General features: G+C 45.5%; 1 protein-coding gene and 1 long non-coding RNA gene across 2 annotated transcripts in view; one reads left to right on the top strand and one right to left on the bottom strand.

Annotated features, from left to right (window-relative positions):
• Positions 1-2,283: 2,283 nt before the first annotated feature.
• Positions 2,284-20,151, bottom strand: LOC139226528 (schlafen family member 13-like). Its single transcript, XM_070857361.1, has 5 exons — positions 19,754-20,151; positions 9,459-10,542; positions 9,080-9,208; positions 4,592-5,364; positions 2,284-3,747 (listed from the first exon to the last, which is right to left on the bottom strand). Exons 2-5 carry the CDS (start codon positions 10,540-10,542, stop codon positions 2,935-2,937), a joined length of 2,799 nt encoding a protein of 932 aa, XP_070713462.1. The 5' UTR covers positions 19,754-20,151; the 3' UTR covers positions 2,284-2,934.
• The window catches only part of LOC139226529 (uncharacterized), an 80,821-nt gene continuing 78,794 nt past the window's right edge, over positions 19,832-21,858 (top strand). Inside the window, exon 1 of the long non-coding RNA XR_011587278.1 lies at positions 19,832-20,147. This is a non-coding gene — a long non-coding RNA (uncharacterized lncRNA). The remainder of the gene's footprint in view (positions 20,148-21,858) is intronic.

Genomic DNA, 21,858 nt, shown 5'->3' with positions numbered 1-21,858 from the left:
ATTGGCACTTAAGTCTGGGGAGAGCTAAGCCAGAGCGCATAGTGCAAAGATAATCGGCACAAAGGACTTGGGGGAGAGTGATGTTATATATACAGACTATAGATACACTCTCTGTGTAGTTACTGTATAGTTGCATAAGATAGGGACTTGTTACCTGATGTACTTTCAATAAGGTTTACACTGTGTATATAGTATGCTGGCACCACTAGAGGGTGCAACTGGTGGAGACCGGGGTTTCGTGCCCCTGTGGCAGAGGCTGTCCACTAGAGGGCACTGCAGTGGGAGACCTGAGCGTCACCTGCATGGTGTGCAGGGCCCAATATAAAAGGCTGCTCACCATGCTTGTACCTCACTCTGGAGTTACGAATAAAGGACCAAGGTCACTACAGTTTGAGTACAACACATTGCCTCGTGGAGTCATTCATAAGTGCATTACAGACATAACAATGTTTCCTGCTGGTTCTTTTGCCAATCACCTTAAATCTGTGTCTTTTGGTTACCAACCCTTCTGCTACTGGAAATAGTTCCTCTTTATTTACTCTATCAAAACCCTTCATAATTTTGAACCTCTTATCAAATCTCCTCAATCTTCTCTGCTCTAAGAACAACAGCCCCGACGTCTTCAGTCTCTCCACATAACTGATCCCTCATCCTTGGTATCATTCTAGGTACTAGGGACAAGGGACTTCGCTGGGTCAAGATCCTGGAACTCCAACAGCACCGTGGGAGTACCTTCACCACACGGACTGCAGCGGTTCAAGGCGGTGGCTCACCATCACCTTCTCAAGGGCAATTAGGGATGGGCAATAAATGCCGGCCTTGCCAGCGATGCCCACATCCCAGGAACGAATATTTTAAAAAATCTATTCTGCATACTCTCCAAGGCCTTGACATCTTTCTTAACATTGAACACAATACTCCAGCTGAGACTTAACCTGTATTTTATAAATATCTAGCATAACTTCCTTGATTTTGTATTCTCTGCCTCTATTAATAAAGCCAAGAATCCCATGTTTTTTTTTATAACAGCCTTCTCACTTTGTCCTGCCACCTTTAAAGATGTGTGTACATACACCCCCAGGTCTCTCTGTTCCTTCACCCCATGTAGCTTATATCGCCTCTCCTCATTCTTCCTACCAAAACGTATCATTTCACACTTCTCAGCATTAAATATCATCTGTCATTTGTCTGCCTATTTCATCAGTCTGTCTCTGTCCTCCTGAAGTGAGTTATCGACCCCATTGTTTACTACATTTCCAAATTTCGAATCATCTGCAAACTTTGAAATTATGCCCTGTATACCCAAGTCCAGGTCATTAATATCTAAAGCCCGAATTCATCAAAAAAAAACTTGCTTGGTTCTGCTTTTTGTTAAAAGTCATTTTAATCATCTCTTTTCTCTGTCAACTAATGTTCTCCATGGGGAGCTCCGTGCTGACGATCAGTTTCTTTGTCTAATTGTATAATTGAGATCAGGAACATGGACTAAGAACCAGAGGAGTTGTACAATCAAGAACTGTTCACAATCTCCTGGGATTCTGTACCTTTTGTGGAAGGTGTTTGATTCAAGTGTGATATATTCCCGTCCAGGGGCAGCACAGGCCAGCCCATGCTGCGATATGTGTGTGCACTAGGTCCGTGCAGCAGAGCAGGTCTCCAGTCGTCTTGGTTAATCCTTGCCACTGGACCAAGACCGAACTGTCAAGCCCGTGTGGTGGCTGTTGTGCAATAGCCACCCCATGTTAAAAGAATCCACGCACAGGCTTGTTCCACCCTTCAATATGTAGTTCAGGACCTAAAATGTCAGGTCCCTCATTGAAACACCTGTGCCCTCATCCCTTTTTGGTGTGGAAACAGGTCATCCTCGATACGAGGGACTGTCTAATGTTATACTATATTCCTGTGTCTCAGGCTGGGCTAGTTTGCAAAGCACCTCGAGCCAGGCAGATCACAACAGAAGCCCTGCTGGTCGACACATGGCTGTGACTGGAACTATGAGTATTGGGGAGAAAGAGATTGATCAAATGACCGATCCCAGGATTCAGGGATCTGCAGGGGAACCAGAGGGTAAATTTGAAATTATTCAAATTGAGTGGGATTTAGGTTTATGTCTGAGGGTGTCCTATGATTCCTAATTTCTCACAAAGAGACTGAATTAATGTAAGCACCCAGAGCCCGGCGGTAACCTGACCACCGGTGAGAATAGTATTTCACTCCTAGTTCACCTCAGGAGGATCGAGGAGTGAACAGGACACAACTCGAGGTTTATTACAAGTCCTCGTTAGTTTATTTAACTGCATTTGCACAGGCAAAGATAATACACATCAACATAATCATCAGTTCACAATTACAGTATCGGAGCATAATAAAAGATATAATTTTATATGATAGTACTTGCTTGGAAAGTTAGCTTTTACAGTTCATTCAGTGGGATGGCTCCCAGCATTGTGTATGACATGGAGGACACTTAATGTAAAGACAAATCAACGTGTGTGTTTAAACATTATATGTTGCTTCCTGTTGAGATGATTTCTCTTTGGATGCTCTAATAATTGCTATTATTACATTGCTTATGCTCCACAACTAAAACACAGACTCAGCTCTTTGGGCTGATTCCATCAACTGGCTTTGTTCCTTTCTCTGTGAGAAGCAAGCTCAAAAACGACTTAATGATGACATTTATTAAAAGTAAACGTAATAAAAGTTTTAAAGTCCTCTTTTGTGGCACCCCTTTCATTATTCCCACCCCTTTAAATTGAATTACTCACAATTTTCTGCTCATGTGTCTCCAGTGACTCATCCAAATGTGAATTTGAAGCTACGTACATGAGGTTAGCTAATGAAAGTTTGGGTGTAAACATCACACTGCCATTTGAGTCCATCCAATAGCATTCATATCTAATCTATGTGAGGAGAGGAAAATCTAGGCTGAGTCTAACTCCGTTCAGACTCTTCGTATAACACATGAAGGTGTGTCATAGCTCGTGACGCCAGGCAGACTAACAGATTAGGAGTTAGTTTAGGCTGCATGTGGTGAGGTACAGGGTGGATGCCAAATACAATGGTCCTTTCTAGGCCTGAAAATCTGCGTATACTGTCCAGGATAATACAATCCTCAACCATTTCATCTGCTTTTGCTAAACCTACACCTGGTTTTAGTGTTCTGACCTCACGCTGCAGCAGATCGTTGTAATCACTGCATGCTGCCTCTGTGTTGCACAGAATAGCTATCTGTTTTGGTGCATAGCCTTCCTCAAGATAATTATTTATTTTGGCTTCAATATACTGGGTAATCTCTTGTCGTGTCATTTTTTCTGGCTCGTCAACTGTTCCTGGAATAGAATGTCCACAAATAGCATCTTTAGATAGTTTTGTAAGAAACTCACGTTGCTTTGTGATATTTTCTAAATTAATAATCTGAGCCATGTGCAAGTGGACAACTTCATGTATTTTCGATGCATTCCGGACTCCTTTTGTCAATTCCTCTCTGGGATCCTGATCTTGAATCCTGGGCAATCCACTTTCATATAGATGGGAAGCTTGGAAGTAATCGATGAAAATCCAGAAGACTCCTGGTCCATCAGGATGTGTTTGTTTCGCTTTTCTGATTCTCTCAGCTTTATCGAACCAGTTACCAGACTCTAGGCGGAAGTTTTGAGCCTCATCAACAATGATGTGTTTCACCTTTGGGAAATCTTTCTCCATGAAGGTCTTCCTTGTAGCGCAGATGCAATTACTTTTTTCCCTAAAATTAAAATGCCAGGTTAATGCAAAATATCACTCAAAAACAGCTCATCTGTGATAAAATATTTCAAAAGTGATACTTGGTGATAAGCCTTACACATCTGGCTGTACAGTCTGACACATGTCCAGTTGTTTCAATCCCATTTTGTGACGGGTTTTCAGTTGTGACACAGTGGGTAGCACTCTTGCCTGAGTTAGAAGGTTGTGGGTTCAAGTCCCACTCCAGAGACTTGAGCACAAAACCTACGCTGACATTCCAGTGCAGTGCTGACAGAGTGCTGCACTGTTGGATCTTTCGGATGAGACGTTAAACTGAGTCTGCTCTCTTAGGTGGACATAAAAGATCCCATTGCACTATTTCGAAGGAGAGCAGGCATTTTCCCCGGTGTCCTGGTCAATACTTAGTCCTCACTCACACCTAAAACACAACATCTGGTCATTATTACAACAATGACGACATCCCAAAAGTATTTCATTGGCTGTAAATGGTTTGGAACGTTTTAAAAGGCGTTATATAAAGGCAAGTTCTTTATTTTTTTCTACCTGTTTGCAGTGACGAGGGAGTGGCTGTATTTTGGTTAGAAAAATGGGGACTCTTAAATCTAAGTGGATGTTTTGGAGGGAGATTTATGCTATTAATGGAATATTAAGTGGGCACATACAAATTGGGGCAATATTAGGATTAGTGTCAATGAAGATCGAAGTAAAGGCAAAATGGACGATGGAACGGGAAGAAAAGGCTCCAAACCTTTCATTCTCCTTCAGCATCACCCATGACTCAAACTAACAAATACACTCGTGCATTTAGCCTTGTTTTTAAAAAAAGGTTGTAACGTAAATTTTATCTCATAAATTTCTTCAATGGACTATTTTCACAAATATAAAGGACCTCATCTCCTTCACAACGGAAGGTGTTGATAATCTTTTCAATGAGTTGCCCGGCTATTACTGTTTTGCCAGTTCCAGGAAGACCATGTACAAAGAGTTTTTTGCATTTCTCAATCTCGTGTTTTGAATGAAGATTCTGAAATTGTTCCAGTGTTAGCAGATTAAGAAATTTGCAGCCAAGCTGGTCACTTAGGAAGGAAGTGAAATTCAAGAGAACAATAGTGAGCGCCCTCAGCAATGCTTTGATGTCAATGTCTGTTAAGACACTATAAACAGCTGGGTACTGAACTTGTAACTTGCTCACAGTCTCCTGCACATTGCCAGATCCCAACGTAGATGCATTGCCATCTTCGTCTGACTCACGGTCTGTGCAACAAAGGATTTGGGGAATTACACAGAGTTTTCCTGCATAGCCACCTGGATTCACCAGTTTTTGTTTGATGGAAAATGCTGTGCCTTTTGAATACTTGGCCACTCCCTGACTGTCCTGTCTGACGACGGTGTACAATAGTGGTGCAGTCTTTGTGGCCACTAGCAGAGCATCACATATTACATCCTGGTTCTTTGGCAGGCCAATGTCAACAGCCCAGCTTCTGGAGAAAATCAGAATTCCCCGACTTCCTGCCGCTTTCATTTTAGGCAGCAGATTCCCGAGAGCTGGATAATCTTTTAACAGTTCCTTATACACGTTCTCTGGCGTTATACATATTCCACTGGAGCAAGTAGATTCCACTGTAAAACAGTAAACAACATAGTAAATATATAATCCTGAATAATTAAGCCAATAATGGAGATATTGAAATACGATATTGAACAATGCACACCTTTATTAATGTGTAAATCGGACAGCAACTTGTGGTATGGAAGAGGTAACCCGAGAATTGCGAATCACCACAATTTGCTGAAGATTTGTGCCACTCCGCCGTTAGCCTCGTGAAACCGGCAGCTCACCCTCAACCTCCCCGTGAGGTTCATGGAGTTGCTGCATTTGCCCATTACACACGCTGCAGAAAATTAAGTCTAGTAATTAATAGAGTAAGTAGCCTTTTAACAATGTGATCATTGTTAATGATTTCCAATCAACCTCTCTGGCCCAGAAAGTGAACAATTAAAGTGTGGAGGCCCATTCCTTCAGATGGTCATTGTTGGAGATTTTAAAAATGTCATCAGAAAGTGAGGTCAGAGTGGGGATAAGTAATAAAAAAACAAAATTAAAAGCGCTTTATCTGAATGCATGCAGCATCCATATCAAGATTGATTAGTTGATGGCACAAATAGAAATAAATGGGTAAGATCTGATAGCCATTACAGAGACTTGGTTGCAGGGTGACCAAGGCTGGGAACTAAATATTCAGGGATATTTGCCATTTCAAAGGGATAGGCAGAAAGGAAAAGGAGACGGGGTAGTTCTGTTAATAAGGGATGAGATCAGTGCAGTAGTGAGAAATTATATTGGCTCAGAAGATCAAGATGTAGATTAAGTTTGGTTGGAGATAAGCAATAATAAGGAAAATAAGTCACTGGTGGGAGTGGTCTACAGGCCCCCTAACAGTAGCCACACTGTAGGACAGAGTACAAATCAAGGAATAGAGGAGGCTTGTAAGGTATTGCAATAATTATGGATGATTTTAATCTTCATATTGATTGGACAAATCAAATTGGCAAAGGTAGGGGTAGTCTTGAGGAAGAGTTCATAGAGTGTATGCAGGATGGTTTCTTGGAACAATACGTTGTCGAACCAAGCAGGGAGCAGGCTATTTTAGATCTGGTATTGTGTAATGAGACGGAATTAATTAATGATCTCATAGTAAAGGATCCTCTAGGGAAGAGTGATCATAGCATGGTAGAATTTCAAATTCAGTTTGAGGGTGAGAAAGCTTGGTCTCAAATTAGTGTCCTGAACTTACTTAAAGGCAATTACAAAGGTATGAAGGCAGAGTTGGCTAAAGTGGACTGGGAAAATAAATTAAAGGGTAAGATGGTAGAAAACCAGTGGCAAATATATAACAAGATATTTCATAACTCTCAGCAAAAATATATTCCAGAGAGAAAGAAAGGCTAACTAAGGAAGTAAAGGATGGTATCAAATTGAAAACAAAGGCATACAAGGGTGGATAAAGGGGAACCAGTGGATGTGGTGTATTTGGACTTCCAGAAGGCATTTGACAAGGTGCCACAACTATCTGTCCCACCTGTGATAGTCTGTGGCTCTCGTATTGGACTGTTCAGCCACCAAAGAACTCACTTCAGGAGTGGAAGCAAGTCTTCCTCGATTCCGAGGGACTGCCTATGATGATGGCATAAAAGGTTACTGCACAAGATAAAAGTTCACGGGGTTGGGGATAATATATTAGCATTGATAGAGGATTGGCTAACTAACAGAAAACAGAGAGTCGGGTTAAAAGGTTCATTCTCTGGTTGGCAACCAGTAACTAGTGGGGTACCGCAGGGATCAGTGCTGGGACCCCAGCTATTTATAATCTATATTAACGACTTGGAAGAAGGGACTGAGCGTAACGTAGCCAAATTTGCTGATGATACATAGATGGGAGGAAAAGCAATGTGTGAGGAGGACACAAAAAATCTGCAAAAGGACATAGACAGGCTAAGTGAGTGGGCAAAAATTTGGTAAATAGAGTATAATGTTGGAAAGTGCGAGGTCATGCACTTTGGCAGAAAGAAATCCAAGAGCAAGTTATTATTTAAATGGAGAAAGATTGCAAAGTGCTGCAGTACAGCAGGACCTGGGGGTACTTGTGCATGAAACACAAAAGGTTACTATGCAGGTACAGCAAGTGATCAGGAAGGCCAATGAATCTTGGCCTTTATTGCAAAGAGGATGGAGTATAAAAGCAGGGAAGTCTTGTTACAGTTATACAGGGTATTGGTGAGGCCACACCTGGAATACTGCGTGCAGTTTTGGTTTCCATATTTACGGAAGGATATACTTGCTTTGGAGGCAGTTCAGAGAAGGTTCACTCGGTTGATTCGGAGATGAGGGGTTGACTTATGAGGAAAGGTTGAGTAGGTTGGGCCTCTACTCATTGGAATTCAGAAGAATGAGAGGTGATCTTATCGAAACGAATAAGATAATAAGGGGGCTTGACAAGGTGGATGCAGAGAGGATATTTCCACTCATGGGGAAACTAAAACTAGGGGGCATAGTCTCAGAATAAGGGTTTTCCCATTTAAAACGGAAATGAGGAGGAATTTCTTCTCAGAGGGTTGTGAAGCTGTGGAATTCTCTGTCCCAGAGAGCTGTGGAGGCTGGGTCATTGAATATATTTAAGGCGGAGATTGACAGATTTATTTAGTTGTTTATTTTTAAGTGTCACATTCTTTTTTATTGAACGTATAAACGATATGTTCGTCGATCCATTTATAAGTGTTTCAAAGAGAAGAAAGTCGAGGGTAACGGGGAGAGGGCAGGGAAGTGGAGTTGAGGCCAAGATCAGATCAGCCATGAATAGGCTCCAGGGGCCAAATGGCCGAATCCTGCTCCTAATTCTGATGTTCATTTTTTTTAAAACTTCCCTTTCCTTTCTATCTCTTTTTTTTTTATCTCTCAATACTATCTTTCTTTCCCTCTCTTAATTTCTCTTTCTGAACCTGATTTGAAATTGAATTCACCCACTCTAATGCACCCTCCTTCTCTGGCCTTTTTCTGTATGTTTTTCAATCCTTAAATCTCATTGGTTAAAGAGTTATACTGTTGGTTCTGACGATCACCAAGGTCCCAGATGCCCTCGGTACACCATTAACAGCTCGCACTTCCAGCAACTTACAGGGCAAAAGAATTTAGAGCTGAAGGGTTCAGGAAAAAGTCTAACTAACCGAGCCGCAGTGAGGTGCCTCGCTCCAGTAAATTCTGACCCTGTGTGATCTGCATTTAATTAGGTGCCCAATTTTAATCAGTAATTTACAGATTTACATCATGATCTCCATGTGCTCCAGAGCAGCAATGTGTTCATTGTTCCAACTCTTCAGGTACATCGAGAATGTTCATCGAACACCTACCCCCTCTTACCTTAGTCTTCCTTCAGTTACTGACAATCCCTAGGAGTCCTCAACATTGACTTAGCCTCTATTAAATCTCAGCCTCACATCCAACGGAGTGCAGCAGACACAGCAAAGGCTAAGGGCCTGCTCAACAGGATGGCAAAAACTGTAATAGTTATAGATTTTCACTTGGACACATGAAATCACAAAGAGAAAAGTCTGTAAACACTCAGCAGGATAATCCACATCTGTGGAGAGAACAGATTCATACCCTTCATCAGAACTGAAAAACAAGCAGAAAGGCATATTCAAATGATCAGGAAAAGGGGGATATATATATTAATGTATAAAACAGACTGACAAAGAAACAGAGAGGAAGCATTAGTGTAATGATACATTTTTGGACCTCTTGTTAAAGGGAAGTGAAATTGTCACTACGGCTTCAAACCTTTAAAGAGCTGCTGTTGCAAGTTGTCCAAACGTTCAGCACCTCCAATTGAAAACACGGTCTTACACCCTGGTGGTGCTGCAGTCACACTCAATTCATTCTGAAACTTCATACTGAGTTCTTCCGTCACTGCGGGAAAGAGAAAGATCATACCTTTCAAAATGACATCTTGTCAGCAACCGACAGCAATGACGTCTACTGCCAATTGTAACTATTTGCTGTGTTTAATCACTGAATATGGTAACAAAATTAATTCCCTATTTTAGTTACTGATTTAGGTTAGAAAAACTAGAAAGTGCTCTGCTGTAAAATCACTCCCACCCCCGTTTACAACATGCACAGTGAGCTTTACCAGATTTTACAAGGCTTGGGTACTTACCAGGATCCGTAGCCAACATCTTTTCAGCCCATTCACCAGGTTCCACTCTCTTAACCTGGTCATTTTCTACCTTCCAGCAGTCAGGGTAATCGGCAAACACTACACAGCAGAATGGCTTCACGTACAAAATTAACACAAAGCTGTGCTGTTGTGATCCCTGCTTCACTCTGGCAACATTAAGCCTGTATTTAATGTTCTTTGGAGAGGAGCAAATGTGAACAGTGTTGAGTTTTCTTACAGTGCTGGATACCAATTCCTCAAACACCTTAGGATCTTTAATGTACTGCCCACATCCAACAACTTTTCTCGACTCGTCATTGACCCCAATGAATAAAATCCCACCCTCTGTGTTTGCAAACCCAGAGATGTACTTTGGCAGTGCCTCTTTTATCCTGGTTAAGAATTTTTCTGTTGAAAATTCTTTAAATTCGACAAGCTTAGATTCACCGAAACTTAACTCTTCACCATGCTGAAATTGTGTTTGATGCAATATGCTGGGAGCTGACTCAATATTCTCACTTTCAGGAGATAAACGGGATTTTTTCACTGATGGTCCAATGCTGGAATCTGAATCTTCATCAGTGCTGTCACTGTTTGGAGCAGGCTTGGTTCTTCTTCTCAATAGATTCTCCACGTCAAGGGGAGTCATTTCAATACAATTGCTGAATGATCGCTTGTAGGCATTACACGATACAGTACAAAGCTGTGGCAACTTTTTATTACCATTAATAATTCCACTGCACCAAGACTGCACAAAAATCAACATGGTTCCCCTTTGTTGCCTGAATTCAAAGAACGATGTGTTTGTTGAACCATTTACTAGCTCGCCAAGCGCAGTTTCTATATCCGATCCAATTCCATGAACTTCATAGTCGTAATCTATATTGCTCAATTGCACAGTGATGATCCCACCCCCAGAGTTTAATAGAGCACATGCTGATTGAAGTATATTTTTGCATTCCACCTTTTTCAATTTTTTGTCTTTCATTTTTTCTCTCTGCTTCTCCCCAAAGGTTGCCGTGCCAACATCCAGCACCCAGTCGGAGTACTCAGTCTCGCTCACTTGAATGTTCACAGGATCCATCTGGAAAATAAATAAATGCAGAGAATGTTTGAGCTGGGAACTCACAAGCAGAAAAGCCCCAAGTATCCCTCGTGGACAAGGAGCACACCCCATGTCATTATGTATTGTGCTCACACCACACAATATGCATGAAATTAATGAGATCCAAATCTTACATTGTAGTGTAAACCCTCTGACGGATGGCCTCATGTAATACTAGCTACAACACAGCTTAAAACCCGACTCACTGTCCTGAATGAAGTAATCTCAAGATGGACTGCAGAATATCTCTGAAGTTCACGACGTTCAAGTTTAGGAAGGGGGAAGAGAGACAGAAATTCTTCTGCAGGTTACTGCTGGAGGTGCGTGTGCGGGCCTTGAAGACTTGGCTGCGACGGCCCAATGATTGATCAGCCTACCAACACTCGCTACACAAACTCACATATGTAAAATGTAAGGTTTCAGCTGTGGCTCAGTGGTAACACTCATCATCTCTAAGTCATGAAGGTTGTGGGTTCAAGCCCCACTCCATGAGACTGGAGCACAAATCCTAGGCTGACATTCTAGTGCAATACTGAGGGAGTGCTGCACTGTTGGAGGTGCTGTCTTTTGAATGAGACATTAAACTGAGGTCCCATCTGCCCTCTCAGGTGGATGTAAAAGATCCATTGCCATTATTTTGAAGAACAGCAGCCATTTTTTGAGCACATAATTTATGCCGGCACTTCAGTCCAATACTGAGGGAATGCTGCACTGTCGGAGGTGCTGTATTCGAGATGAAATGAAAAATCAAAGTCATGTCTTCGCTTTCAGACAGATGTAAAAAATCTTACGACACTAATTGAAGAAGAGTACGGGAGTTCTCTCTGATGTCCTGGCCAATACTTATTCCTCAAACAAATCCCTAAAATAGTTAATTGGTCATTTATTTCATTGCTGGTTGTGGGATTTTGCTGAGCACAATTTGGCTGCTGTATTTCCCTACATTACAACAGTGACTACACTTCAAAAGTACTTCATTGGCTGCAAAGCACTCTGGGACATCCTGAGATCATATAAATGCAAGTTTTCTCTTTCTTTTTAAAATAGTCACTTGAGCAAGATACTCGAGGGCTGCTAGCACCTCTGTGACTGTGACCATGGTGCATTATCCCTCCTCGACATCCACAATCTTTCCACAGCATTTGACATGGCAGATCATGCCATCCTCCTCCACTGCTTCTCCTTTGTCCAATATCCTCGCAGGGAGTTTTGCTCGTGCTGTTGGGGAGAGTTTAAACTAGCTTGGCAGGGGGATGGGAACTTGAGAACGAATTCAAAAGGAAAGGAAGTAAAGCAGAAATTGGATCGCAAGAATCTAGAAAGCGAATCTGTAAGACAGAGGAAACAGGGCTTAGTATGTAGTAAGCAAGGTCTTCCTGTGCTGAATGGTATATACTTTAATGCAACGAGTATAGCGAATAAGGTGGATGAGCTAAGAGCACAGGTAGACACTTGGGAGTATGACATTATAGCCATTACAGAAACATGACTGAAAGAGTTTGGCAGATCAATATTCCTGGCTGCAGGATTTTTAGACAAGATAGAGAGGGGGGGAGGGGTAAAAAGCGCGGGGGGGGGGGTTGCGGTACTGATTAAAGAAACTATTACAGCAGTGAGGAGGGATGATATGTTAGAGGGATCATTAAATGAGGCCATATGGATCGAATTGAAAAATAACAAAGGGGTGATCACACTGCTGGGTGTAAATTATAGATGGCCAAATAGTGGGAGGGAGATAGAGGAGCAAATTTGTAGGCAATTTGCTGTGAAGTCCAAAAACCATAGGGTAGTAATAGTCGGGGATTTTAATTATCCAAATATTGATTGGGACAAATTTAGTGTGAAGGGTATAGAGGGTGTGGAATTCTTGAAATGCATTCAAGAGAACGTTTTTAGTCAGTATGTAGCAAGCCCAACACGAGAGGGGACGGTCTTGGATTTAGTTTTGGGGAATGAAGCTAGGCAGGTTGAAGGGTATTAGTGGGAGAGCACTTGGGTGCCAGTGACCATAATTCAATCAGATTCAAGTTGGTTATGGATAAGGACAAGGATAGGCCTGGAATAAAAGTTCCGAATTGGTGAAAAGCTAATTTTGCTAAGGAGTGATTTGGCCATAGTGGACTGAAACAGCTACTTGTGGGTAAATCAGTGTCAGAATAGTGGGAGGCATTCAAGGAGGAGATCGGAAGGCTCAGGCCAAAAGAAAAAGGCTGGGAAAAATAATTCTAGAGCCCCCTGGATGTCGAGGAACTTACAGGGGAGGATTAAGAAAAAAAAGGAACGCTTATGTCATATACCAACGGATAAATACTTTAGAATCTTTAGAGGAATATAGAAAGTTAAGAGGCAAAATTAAAAAGGATATTAGGAATGCTAAGAGAGAGAACGAGAAATTCTTGGCCAGTAAAATTAAGGAAAGCCCTAAAATGTTCTCTAACTATATTAAGAGTAAGAGGATAACTAAAGAAAGAGTAGGGCCTATTAGGGACCATGAGGGTAATCTTTGTGTGGAGGCGGAAGATGTTGGTAGGGTTCTTAATGAATACTATGCATCTGTTTTCACAAAGGAAAGGGGTAATGCAGATACTGTTATCGAGGAGGAGTGTGATATTCTGGATGAAATAAATATAGTGAGAGAGGAAGTATTAAGGGGTTTAGCAGCTTTGAAAGTAGATAAGTCCCCAGGCCCGGATGAAATGCATCCCAGGCTGTTGAGCGAAGTAAAAGAGGAAATAGCAGAGTCCTTGACCATCATTTTCCAGTCCTCTTTGGATTTGGGCATTGTGCTGGAGGATTGGAGGACTGCTAATGTGGTACTCTTGTTTAAGAAGGGAAAAAGGGATAGACCGAGTAATTACAGGCCTGTCAGCCTAACCTCAGTGGTGGAAAAATTATTGGAAAAAATCCTGAAAGATAGGATAAATCTGCATTTGGAAAGGCAAGGATTAATTAGGGACAGTCAGCACGGATTTGTTAAGGGAAGATTGTGTTTGACTAACCTGATTGAATTTTTTGAGGCAGTAACCAAGAGGGTCGATGAGGGTAATGCATACGATGTAGTATATATGGACTTTAGCAAAGCTTTTGATAAGGTCCCACTTGGTAGACTGGTCATGAAGGTTAAAGCCCATGGGATCCAGGGCAAAGTGGCAAGTTGGATCCAAAATTGGCTTGGAGGTAGGAAGCAAAGGGTAATGGTTGATGGATGCCTTTCCGTCATTGTTCATAGTTCATTGTTCATAGGTTTATATGTAACCTTTCGGGCAGCTGACCAAGGGCCGTGCGGCTCTTTGTCGGCCGGCACGGACATGATGGGCCGAAATGGCCTCCTTCTGCGCTGTAAATTTCTATGTTTCTATGTCCCGCTCCACAGAACTGCCTTTGCTGGGTTGCACTCCGACCTATCCGGTTGCAGCCAGTGCATCTCAATCAATGGCGTATCGTCCCAACGCCGCCCCCCTCTCCCGCACCCCGCAACATCTGGGTTCTATATCTGACATTTCTTTTCAGGTTTTTAAAAGAAAGGCTTAGATTTATATAGCGCCTTTCACAATCACCGTGATATGTCCTTACTATACAGTACAAATGCACACGAGGCCCATACTTGACAGAAGGTCACTCTGTGACCAGTAACCTTTATTCCAGCACTGAAGTGATGAAGGTGGGTGGAGCTTCCCCTTTTATACCTGAAAGTCCAGGTTAGGAGTGTCTCCCACAAGTTCACCACCCAGTGATCAGTGTTCTCACGGTGTACAACTTAGATCAGTTTATACATGGATTACAATGACAGTTGAATACGTGACATCACCTCCCCCGAAAAGTCTTATTGGGATCACAGGTTAAGTCTCTCTGGTGGTTTACGCTCCCTTGTAGAGCGCCTGAGTTGGGGCTCCGGTTGTTGGGCGCTGGCCTGAGTGTCTGCTGTTTGCGGTGCCTCAGGCCTGTCCGGACTGCCCACAGTGACTGGGCTCTCCTCCACTTGGTTCCGGTGTTTGGTCACCTGTGGTGGAGTGAACTCTACATCGTGTTCTTCCTCTGCTTCTTCTATGGGGTTGCTGAACCTCCTTTTTGTTTGATCCACGTGTTTGCGGCAGATTTGTCCATTGGTAAGTTTAACTACCAGAATCCTATTCCCCTCTTTGGCAATCACAGTGCCTGCGAGCCATTTGGGCCCTGCAGCATAGTTGAGGACAAAGACAGGGTCATTGACATCAATACATCACGCTCTCACATTCCCGTCATGGTAGTGATATTGTGACCAGCGCCTGCTCTCAACAATTTCTTTCATGGTGGGGTGTATGAGGGATAACCTGGTTTTGAGCATCCTTTTCATTAGCAGCTCTGCGGGTGAAACTCCTGTGAGCGAGTGTGGTCGGGATCTATTGGCCAACAAGAGGCGTGATAAGCGGCTTTGTAGGGAACCCCCTTGGATTCTGAGCATCCCCTGTTTGATTATCTGCACTGCTCGTTCCGCCTGGCCGTTTGAGGCCGGCTTGAACGGTGCTGTTCTGACATGGCTGATACCATTTCCTGCCACAAAGTCCTGGAACTCAGTGCTTATAAAGCACGGGCCATTGTCGCTGACCAAGATGTCCGGTAGACTATGGGCGGCGAACATTGCCCGTAGTCTTTCTACCGTGGCAGAGGATGTGCTTGAATTGAGAATGTCACACTCGATCCATTTGGAGTAGGCGTCTACGACAACCAAAAACATTTTTCACATGAAGGGACCTGCGTAGTCCACATGGATGCGTGACCATGGCTTGGCGGGCCAGGACAAGGGGCTAAGGGGGGCTTCCCTGGGCGCATTGCCCAGCTGGGAACACGTGTTGCACCTGCGAACACAAAGTTCCAGGTCTGCATCTATCCCTGACCACCAAACGTGTGACCTGGCAATTGCCTTCATCATGACAATGCCCGGGTGCTCCTTGTGGAGTTTTCGGATGAACGCCTCTCTGCCCATCTGGGGCATGACTACTCGGTTCCCCCATAGTAGGCAATCAGCCTGAATCGAGAGTTCATCCATGCGCCTATGAAATGGTTTACATTTCTCAGGGCATGCCCCGTACGTGCGATATTCAGGACACATTTCTTGACTAAAGACAGTAGCGGGTCTCTGTTAGTCCAGACTTTGATCTGACGGGCTGTCACGGGTGAGCCTTCGCTTTCAAAAGCTTCAACAGTCATGACCATCTCAGCAGCATGCTCGGTTGCCCCCTCGATGGTGGATAGTGGGAGCCTGCTGAGTGTATCGGCGCAGTTTTCAGTGCCCGGTCTGTGCCGAATTGTATAGTCATAGGCGGCTAATGTGAGTGCCCACCTCTGTATGCGGGCCGATGCATTTGCATTTATGGCCTTGTTGTCGGCCAAAGGGGACGTAAGGGGTTTGTGATCTGTCTCCAGCTCAAATTTCCTGCCAAACAGGTACTGGTGCATTTTTTTTTTACTGCATATACACATGCAAGTGCTTCCTTTTCTACCATCCCGTAGCCCCTTTCTGCCTGGGACAAACTTCTGGAGGCATAAGCTACCGGCTGTAACTGACCCTTGGCATTAACATGCTGCAACATACACCCGACCCCATAGGTTTCTTACATGGGTCATATAGCGTTAACAGATTGTTGGAACACAACAAATTGCGTGCTCTATCAAAAGCCCTTTCCTGGCTGTCCCCCCAGACCCATTCACGACCTTTGCATAGGAGCACGTGTAGCAGCTCTAACAGTGTGCTCAATTTGGGAAGAAAGTTACCAAAATAGTTCAGGAGCCCCAGGAACAAACGCAACTCCGTCGTGTTACGGGATCTGGGTGCTCTCTGGATCGCTTCCATTTTGGACGCAGTAGGTCTGATCCTGTCTGCTGCTACCCTCATTCCCAGGAATTCCCACTCTGGCGCTAGGAAGACGCACTTCGCCTTTTTCAGTCGCAGACCCAGTTTGCGTAGCACCTCCTCCAGGTTGTAGAGGTGTTCTTTAGTATCGCAACCCGTGATGAGGATGTCGTCTTGAAAAACCAACCTCCTTGGAATCGACTTGAGGAGACTTTCCATGTTTCGTTGAAAGATCGCGGTGGCCGAGCGAATCCCGAACAGACATCTGTTGTACTCAAACAACCCGTTGTGTGTCGTGATGGTGGTCAGCTTCTTCGACTCACTCGCCAGCTCCTGGGTCATGTAAGCTGAGGTCAGGTCCAATTTTGAAAAAGGTTTGCCACCGCATAGCGTCGCAAAGAGGTCCTCCGCTCTCGGTAGCGGGTACTGGTCTTGGAGTGAAACCCGACTGATGGTGGCCTTGTAATCACCACATATCCTGACCGACCCATCCGCCTTGAGCACCGGCACAATCGGGCTCGCCCAGTCACTGAATACGACTGGCGAGATGGTGCCTTCCCTCAGCAGGCGATCCAATTCGCATTCTATCTTTTCCCGCATCACGTACGGCACCGCTCTGGCCTTGTGGTGTACTGGCCTGGCGTCCGGGTTTATGTGAATCACTACCTTGGCCCCCATGAAAGTGCCAATGCCGGGTTGAAATAGTGAGTCAAATTTGTCCAGGACCTGTGAGCATGATATTCGCTCCACAGAAGAAATTGCATTGACATCGCCCCATTTCCAGTTGGAGATCTGCCACGAAGTCTGGAACGCTTTACCCTTCTCGCCGCCGGTGCGTGTAAAACTGGTGTCTCGCCATGTGCATGGTGCTCGCCGGTTTAAAGTGCTCCCCAATCAACTTACTGAGCTCTTAAAAAGTCTTGTCCGCCGGCTTCTCTGGCGCTAGAAGGTCCTTCATTAGGGAGTACGTCCTGGATCCACAAACCGTCAGGAGATGAGCCCTGCGTTTGTCGGCCGAATCCTGTCCCAGCCATTCCTTGGTGACGAAACTTTGCTGTAGTCTCTCAATGAAATTGTCCCAATCATCACCAACACAGTACCTCTCGTCTGTGCTGCTAGTGGCCATGCTCGCGTGGTTTAAATCCCAGTTTCTCGTCGCCAATGATATGTCCTTACTATACAGTAAAAATGCACACGAGGCCTATACTTGAGAGAAGGTCACTCTGTGACCACTAATCTTTATTCCAGCACTGAAGTGATGAAGATGGGTGGAGCTTCCCCTTTTATACCTGAAAGTCCAGGTTAGGGGTGTCTGCCACAAGTTCATCACCTAGTGATCAGTGTTCTCACGGTGTACAACTTAGGTCAGTTTATACATGGGTTACAATGACAGTTGAATACATGATACACCGGACATCTCAAAGCACTTTACAGCCAATTAAGTACTTTATGGAGTTTAATCACAGTTGTAATGAACTCCGAGATGGTTCAGAGACGAGGGCCATATACAGCAGACATCTCAAAGCGCTGGAGAAGTACCACCAGCGCTGCCTCCGCAAAATCCTGCAAATCCCCTGGGAGGATAGATGCACCAACGTCGGTGTTCTTGCTCAGGCCAACATCCCCAGCATCGAAGCACTGACCACACTCGACCAGCTCCACATGTCCGACACGAGACTCCCAAAGCAAGCGCTCTACTCGGAATTCCTACACGGCAAGCGAGCCCCAGGTGGGCAGAGGAAAAGTTTCAAGGACACCCTCAAAGCCTCCCTGATAAAATGCAACATCCCCACCGACACCTGGGAGTCCCTGGCCAAAGACCACCCTAAGTGGAGGAAGAGCATCCGGGAGGGCGCTGAGTACCTCGAGTCTCATCGCCGAGAGCATGCAGAAACCAAACGCAGACAGCGGAAGGAGCGTGCGGCAAACCAGATTCACCACCCACCCTTTCCTTCAACCACTGTATGTCTCAACTGTGGCAGAGACTGTAATTCCTGCATTGGACTGTTCAGTCATCTGAGAACTCAATTTTAGAGTGGAAGCATGTCTTCCTCGATTCTGAGGGACTGCCTATGATGATGATGAATGTAGGAAATGCGGCAGCCAATTTGTGCACAGCAAGCTCCCACAAACAGCAATGTGACAATGACTAGATAATCTGTTTTTGTTATGTTGATTGAGGGATAAATATTGGCCAGGACACCAGAGATAACTCCCCTGCTCTTCGAAATAGTGCCATGGGATCTTTTACATCCACCCGAGAGGGCAGACGGGGCCTCGGTTTAACGTCTCATCCTCTGACAGTGCAAGCAGATAATTATTGAAGAATTAAATAAAGCTGTATTTAATTTTCATGTTGCTGGCATCTGTCACAGCTATAACATGACTTTAACAATAAAGCATATATGTCTTGTATATCATCATTCTCTTTTTGACTGTGATTTGGGATTTAAATATTAACAAAGCGTGCTACAATCCAATGGCACATTGCTGGCAATATTATACAAGGATGGACTGCCTCTGATTGTAATGGCCACTTGCCTCCGGTACAATCCAAATTAGTTAAGAAAGATAGCTCCAGCTTCAGTTATTGAAAAACTACTCGGGTTGGGAAACTGCGTTAAAGACATTGCTGTTCAGTTGAATTACAGAGCTCAGCACGTACAGACAGACTGTGCTGTTCAACTAAAACCCCACTTCCCGCCTTGCTGCCCTCTGCCAAGAAAATAAAGGCGCCATATTTTAAATACAGAAATGATCCAAAGAAAAACGGAACTTTCCAGCCGACCAAAAAATACAAATGCTGGATTAAAACTAAATGCCTCAGAATACAAACCTAAATCATAACGGTCCATGGAATGGTTTGAAACAGATGTTAAATGTCATGTACAGGAAATGTTATTGATTATAGTTTAAGAATGTCACCTCTGTTCTGTCCCCTTTAAAAATAAACACAAGACCATTTGACTTTGTCTCATTCTGAGATACATTTTGCTCTGTGTAAAGTTCATAATGACAGTTTAGTAAAATACTTTTTCCGGATATCCAGAGATCTAAAAGTGCCGCCTATCCGGCAAAGATTGAGAAGCAATCAGCTGTTAAATAAAGGCACCAAATCGCAACAAGGCGGCGGGAAGAGAGTGAAATACACAAGAGGCTGGGCAGTGGGAAAGGGCGATAGGCCGCAATCACAACCTTACTCAATATTACATCAATAGTTCTAAAAAGTCATTGTAGGGTAACTAACTTCCAGCTCGGAATGAACAAATATACAAAGACATCCATTACAAATGAGAGAGATTATAATTAAAAGTAAACTAATCCCTGTGAGAATGACTGAACTCTGAAAGAGAAACTTACTGTACTTCCGTCTGTTTTTGCAAACTCCGGTCAGTGGTCGCTCTGACTCCAGCTCACCAATAAAATGTCTTCAGGAAATAATACATTCGCGGGTGTGGCCTCGGAATTACACTCAAGGTTTCCAGTTGGAGCAGGAGATGCCACACTTTGTTGTTATTCTAATTCAACTTTTAGGAGAGTTAAAAAAAAAACTAAAACTTAAAGAAAGCTGTAACAGTTACTGTAAAGCCCTGTCCCTGCAGTACAGACTCACACGAGGCACATGCTGAAGTCAAAGTCACTCAGGACCTACACCTTTATTACACAGCTCTCGAATGCCACACTTGCCTGAGACCTGTCCTTATATACCTGTCTGGGACAGGTATCCAGTGTCTCCTGCACCCCTGGTGGTAAGGTAAGCTAGTGGTTACAGGTCATCTCTAGTTACAGTCATGTATAGCATGGTAAGATACAGTTATGTACAGTAGTGTGAAATACATGACAGTTACCCTGAGGTCCGATTTTAAAATCTCCGCAACAATGGGGTTGTGAGCGGGGGGCGGGGGGTGGGGGGGGGTAGAGAGAGGCTGGGGGGAGGGGGGGGGAGACTGGGGGGGCAGTGTGGCTGCGGGGGTCGGGAAGAGAGGCTGGGGGGTGGTGGAAGAGAGGCTGGGGGCGAGAGAGGCTTGGGGGGGAGGAGAGAGGCTGGGGGGGAGGAGAGAGGCTGGGGGGGGGAGGAGAGAGGCTGGTGAGGGAGAGGGGGGAGAGAGGCTGGGGGGTAGAGACTGGGCGGGGGGGAGAGAGAGGCTGGGGAGGGGGGAGAGGGTGGGGGGAGAGAGGCTGGGGGATGGGGGGAGAGAGAGAGGCTGGCAGGGGGGGGGAGAGAGAGGCTGGGGGGGAGAGAGAGGCTGGGGGGGAGAGAGGCTGGGGGGGGGAAGAGAGGCTGGGGGGGGGAGAGGGTGGGGGGAGAGAGGCTGGGGGATGGGGGGAGAGAGAGAGGCTGGCAGGGGGGGGAGAGAGAGGCTGGGGGGGAGAGAGAGGCTGGGGGGGAGAGAGAGGCTGGGGGGGGGAAGAGAGGCTGGGGGGGTAGAGAGAGGCTGAGGGGAGGGGGGAGACTGGGGGGGGCAGTGTGGCTGCGGGGGTCGGGAAGAGAGGCTGGGGGGTGGAGGAAGAGAGGCTGGGAGCGAGAGAGGCTTGGGGGGGGAGGAGAGAGGCTGGGGGGGAGGAGAGAGGCTGGTGAGGGAGAGGGGGGAGAGAGGCTGGGGGGTAGAGACTGGGCGGGGGGGAGAGAGAGGCTGGGGAGGGGGGAGAGGCTGGGGGTGGTGGGGGGAGAGAGGCTGGGGGATGGGGGGAGAGAGAGAGGCTGGGGGGGGAGAGAGGCTGGCAGGGGGGGGAGAGAGAGGCTGGGGGGGAGAGAGAGGCTGGGGGGGGAGAGAGAGGCTGGGGGGGAGAGAGAGGCTGGGGGGGAGAGAGAGGCTGGGGGGGGAAGAGAGGCTGGGGGGAAAGAGAGGCTGGGGGGAGAGAGAGACTGGGGCGGGGGGGTGATAGTGAGGCTGGGGGGGGTGAGAGAGGCTGGGGGGCGAAAGAGAGGTTGGGGTGGAGAGAGAGACTGGGGCAGGGGGGTGAGAGAGAGGCTGGCGGGGAGAGAGAGAGATTCTGTGGGGGGGGGTTTGGGAGAGAGAGAGAGGGGCTACGGGACGGGGGGGGTGGGAGAGAGGCTGAGCGGGGGGAGAGAGGCTGAAGGAGGGGGGGGAGAGAGAGAGACTGGGGAGGGGAGAGAGGCTGGGGGGAGAGAGAGGCTGGGGGGGGGAGAGAGAGAGACTGGAGGGAGGAGAGAGAGAGACTGGGAGGGGAGAGAGAGAGAGAGACTGCGGGTGCAAAGTCCTTAAACAATCCCACAAATCCATACGAGGCACATTCTATGGACAAGGTCACTCTATGACCTGAACCTTTATTCACAGGATCAAGAGGTGATAAGCCTGTTTGGGACCTCCCTTTATATACCTGGATAACCAGGTGAGGAGTATCTCCCACAAGTTCACCCCCTGTGGTCAAGATGTGCATTTCTTACATATGTACAGTGTTGCAGTGTTGTTACATAAAAGTTACATACATGACATCACCTC

Source organism: Pristiophorus japonicus, chromosome 16 (genome assembly GCF_044704955.1).
Source record: "Pristiophorus japonicus isolate sPriJap1 chromosome 16, sPriJap1.hap1, whole genome shotgun sequence".
Classification (NCBI taxonomy): Eukaryota; Metazoa; Chordata; class Chondrichthyes; family Pristiophoridae; genus Pristiophorus; species Pristiophorus japonicus.
Note: the sequence above shows the minus strand (reverse complement) of the source record. Positions and strands in the feature narration are given on the sequence as shown.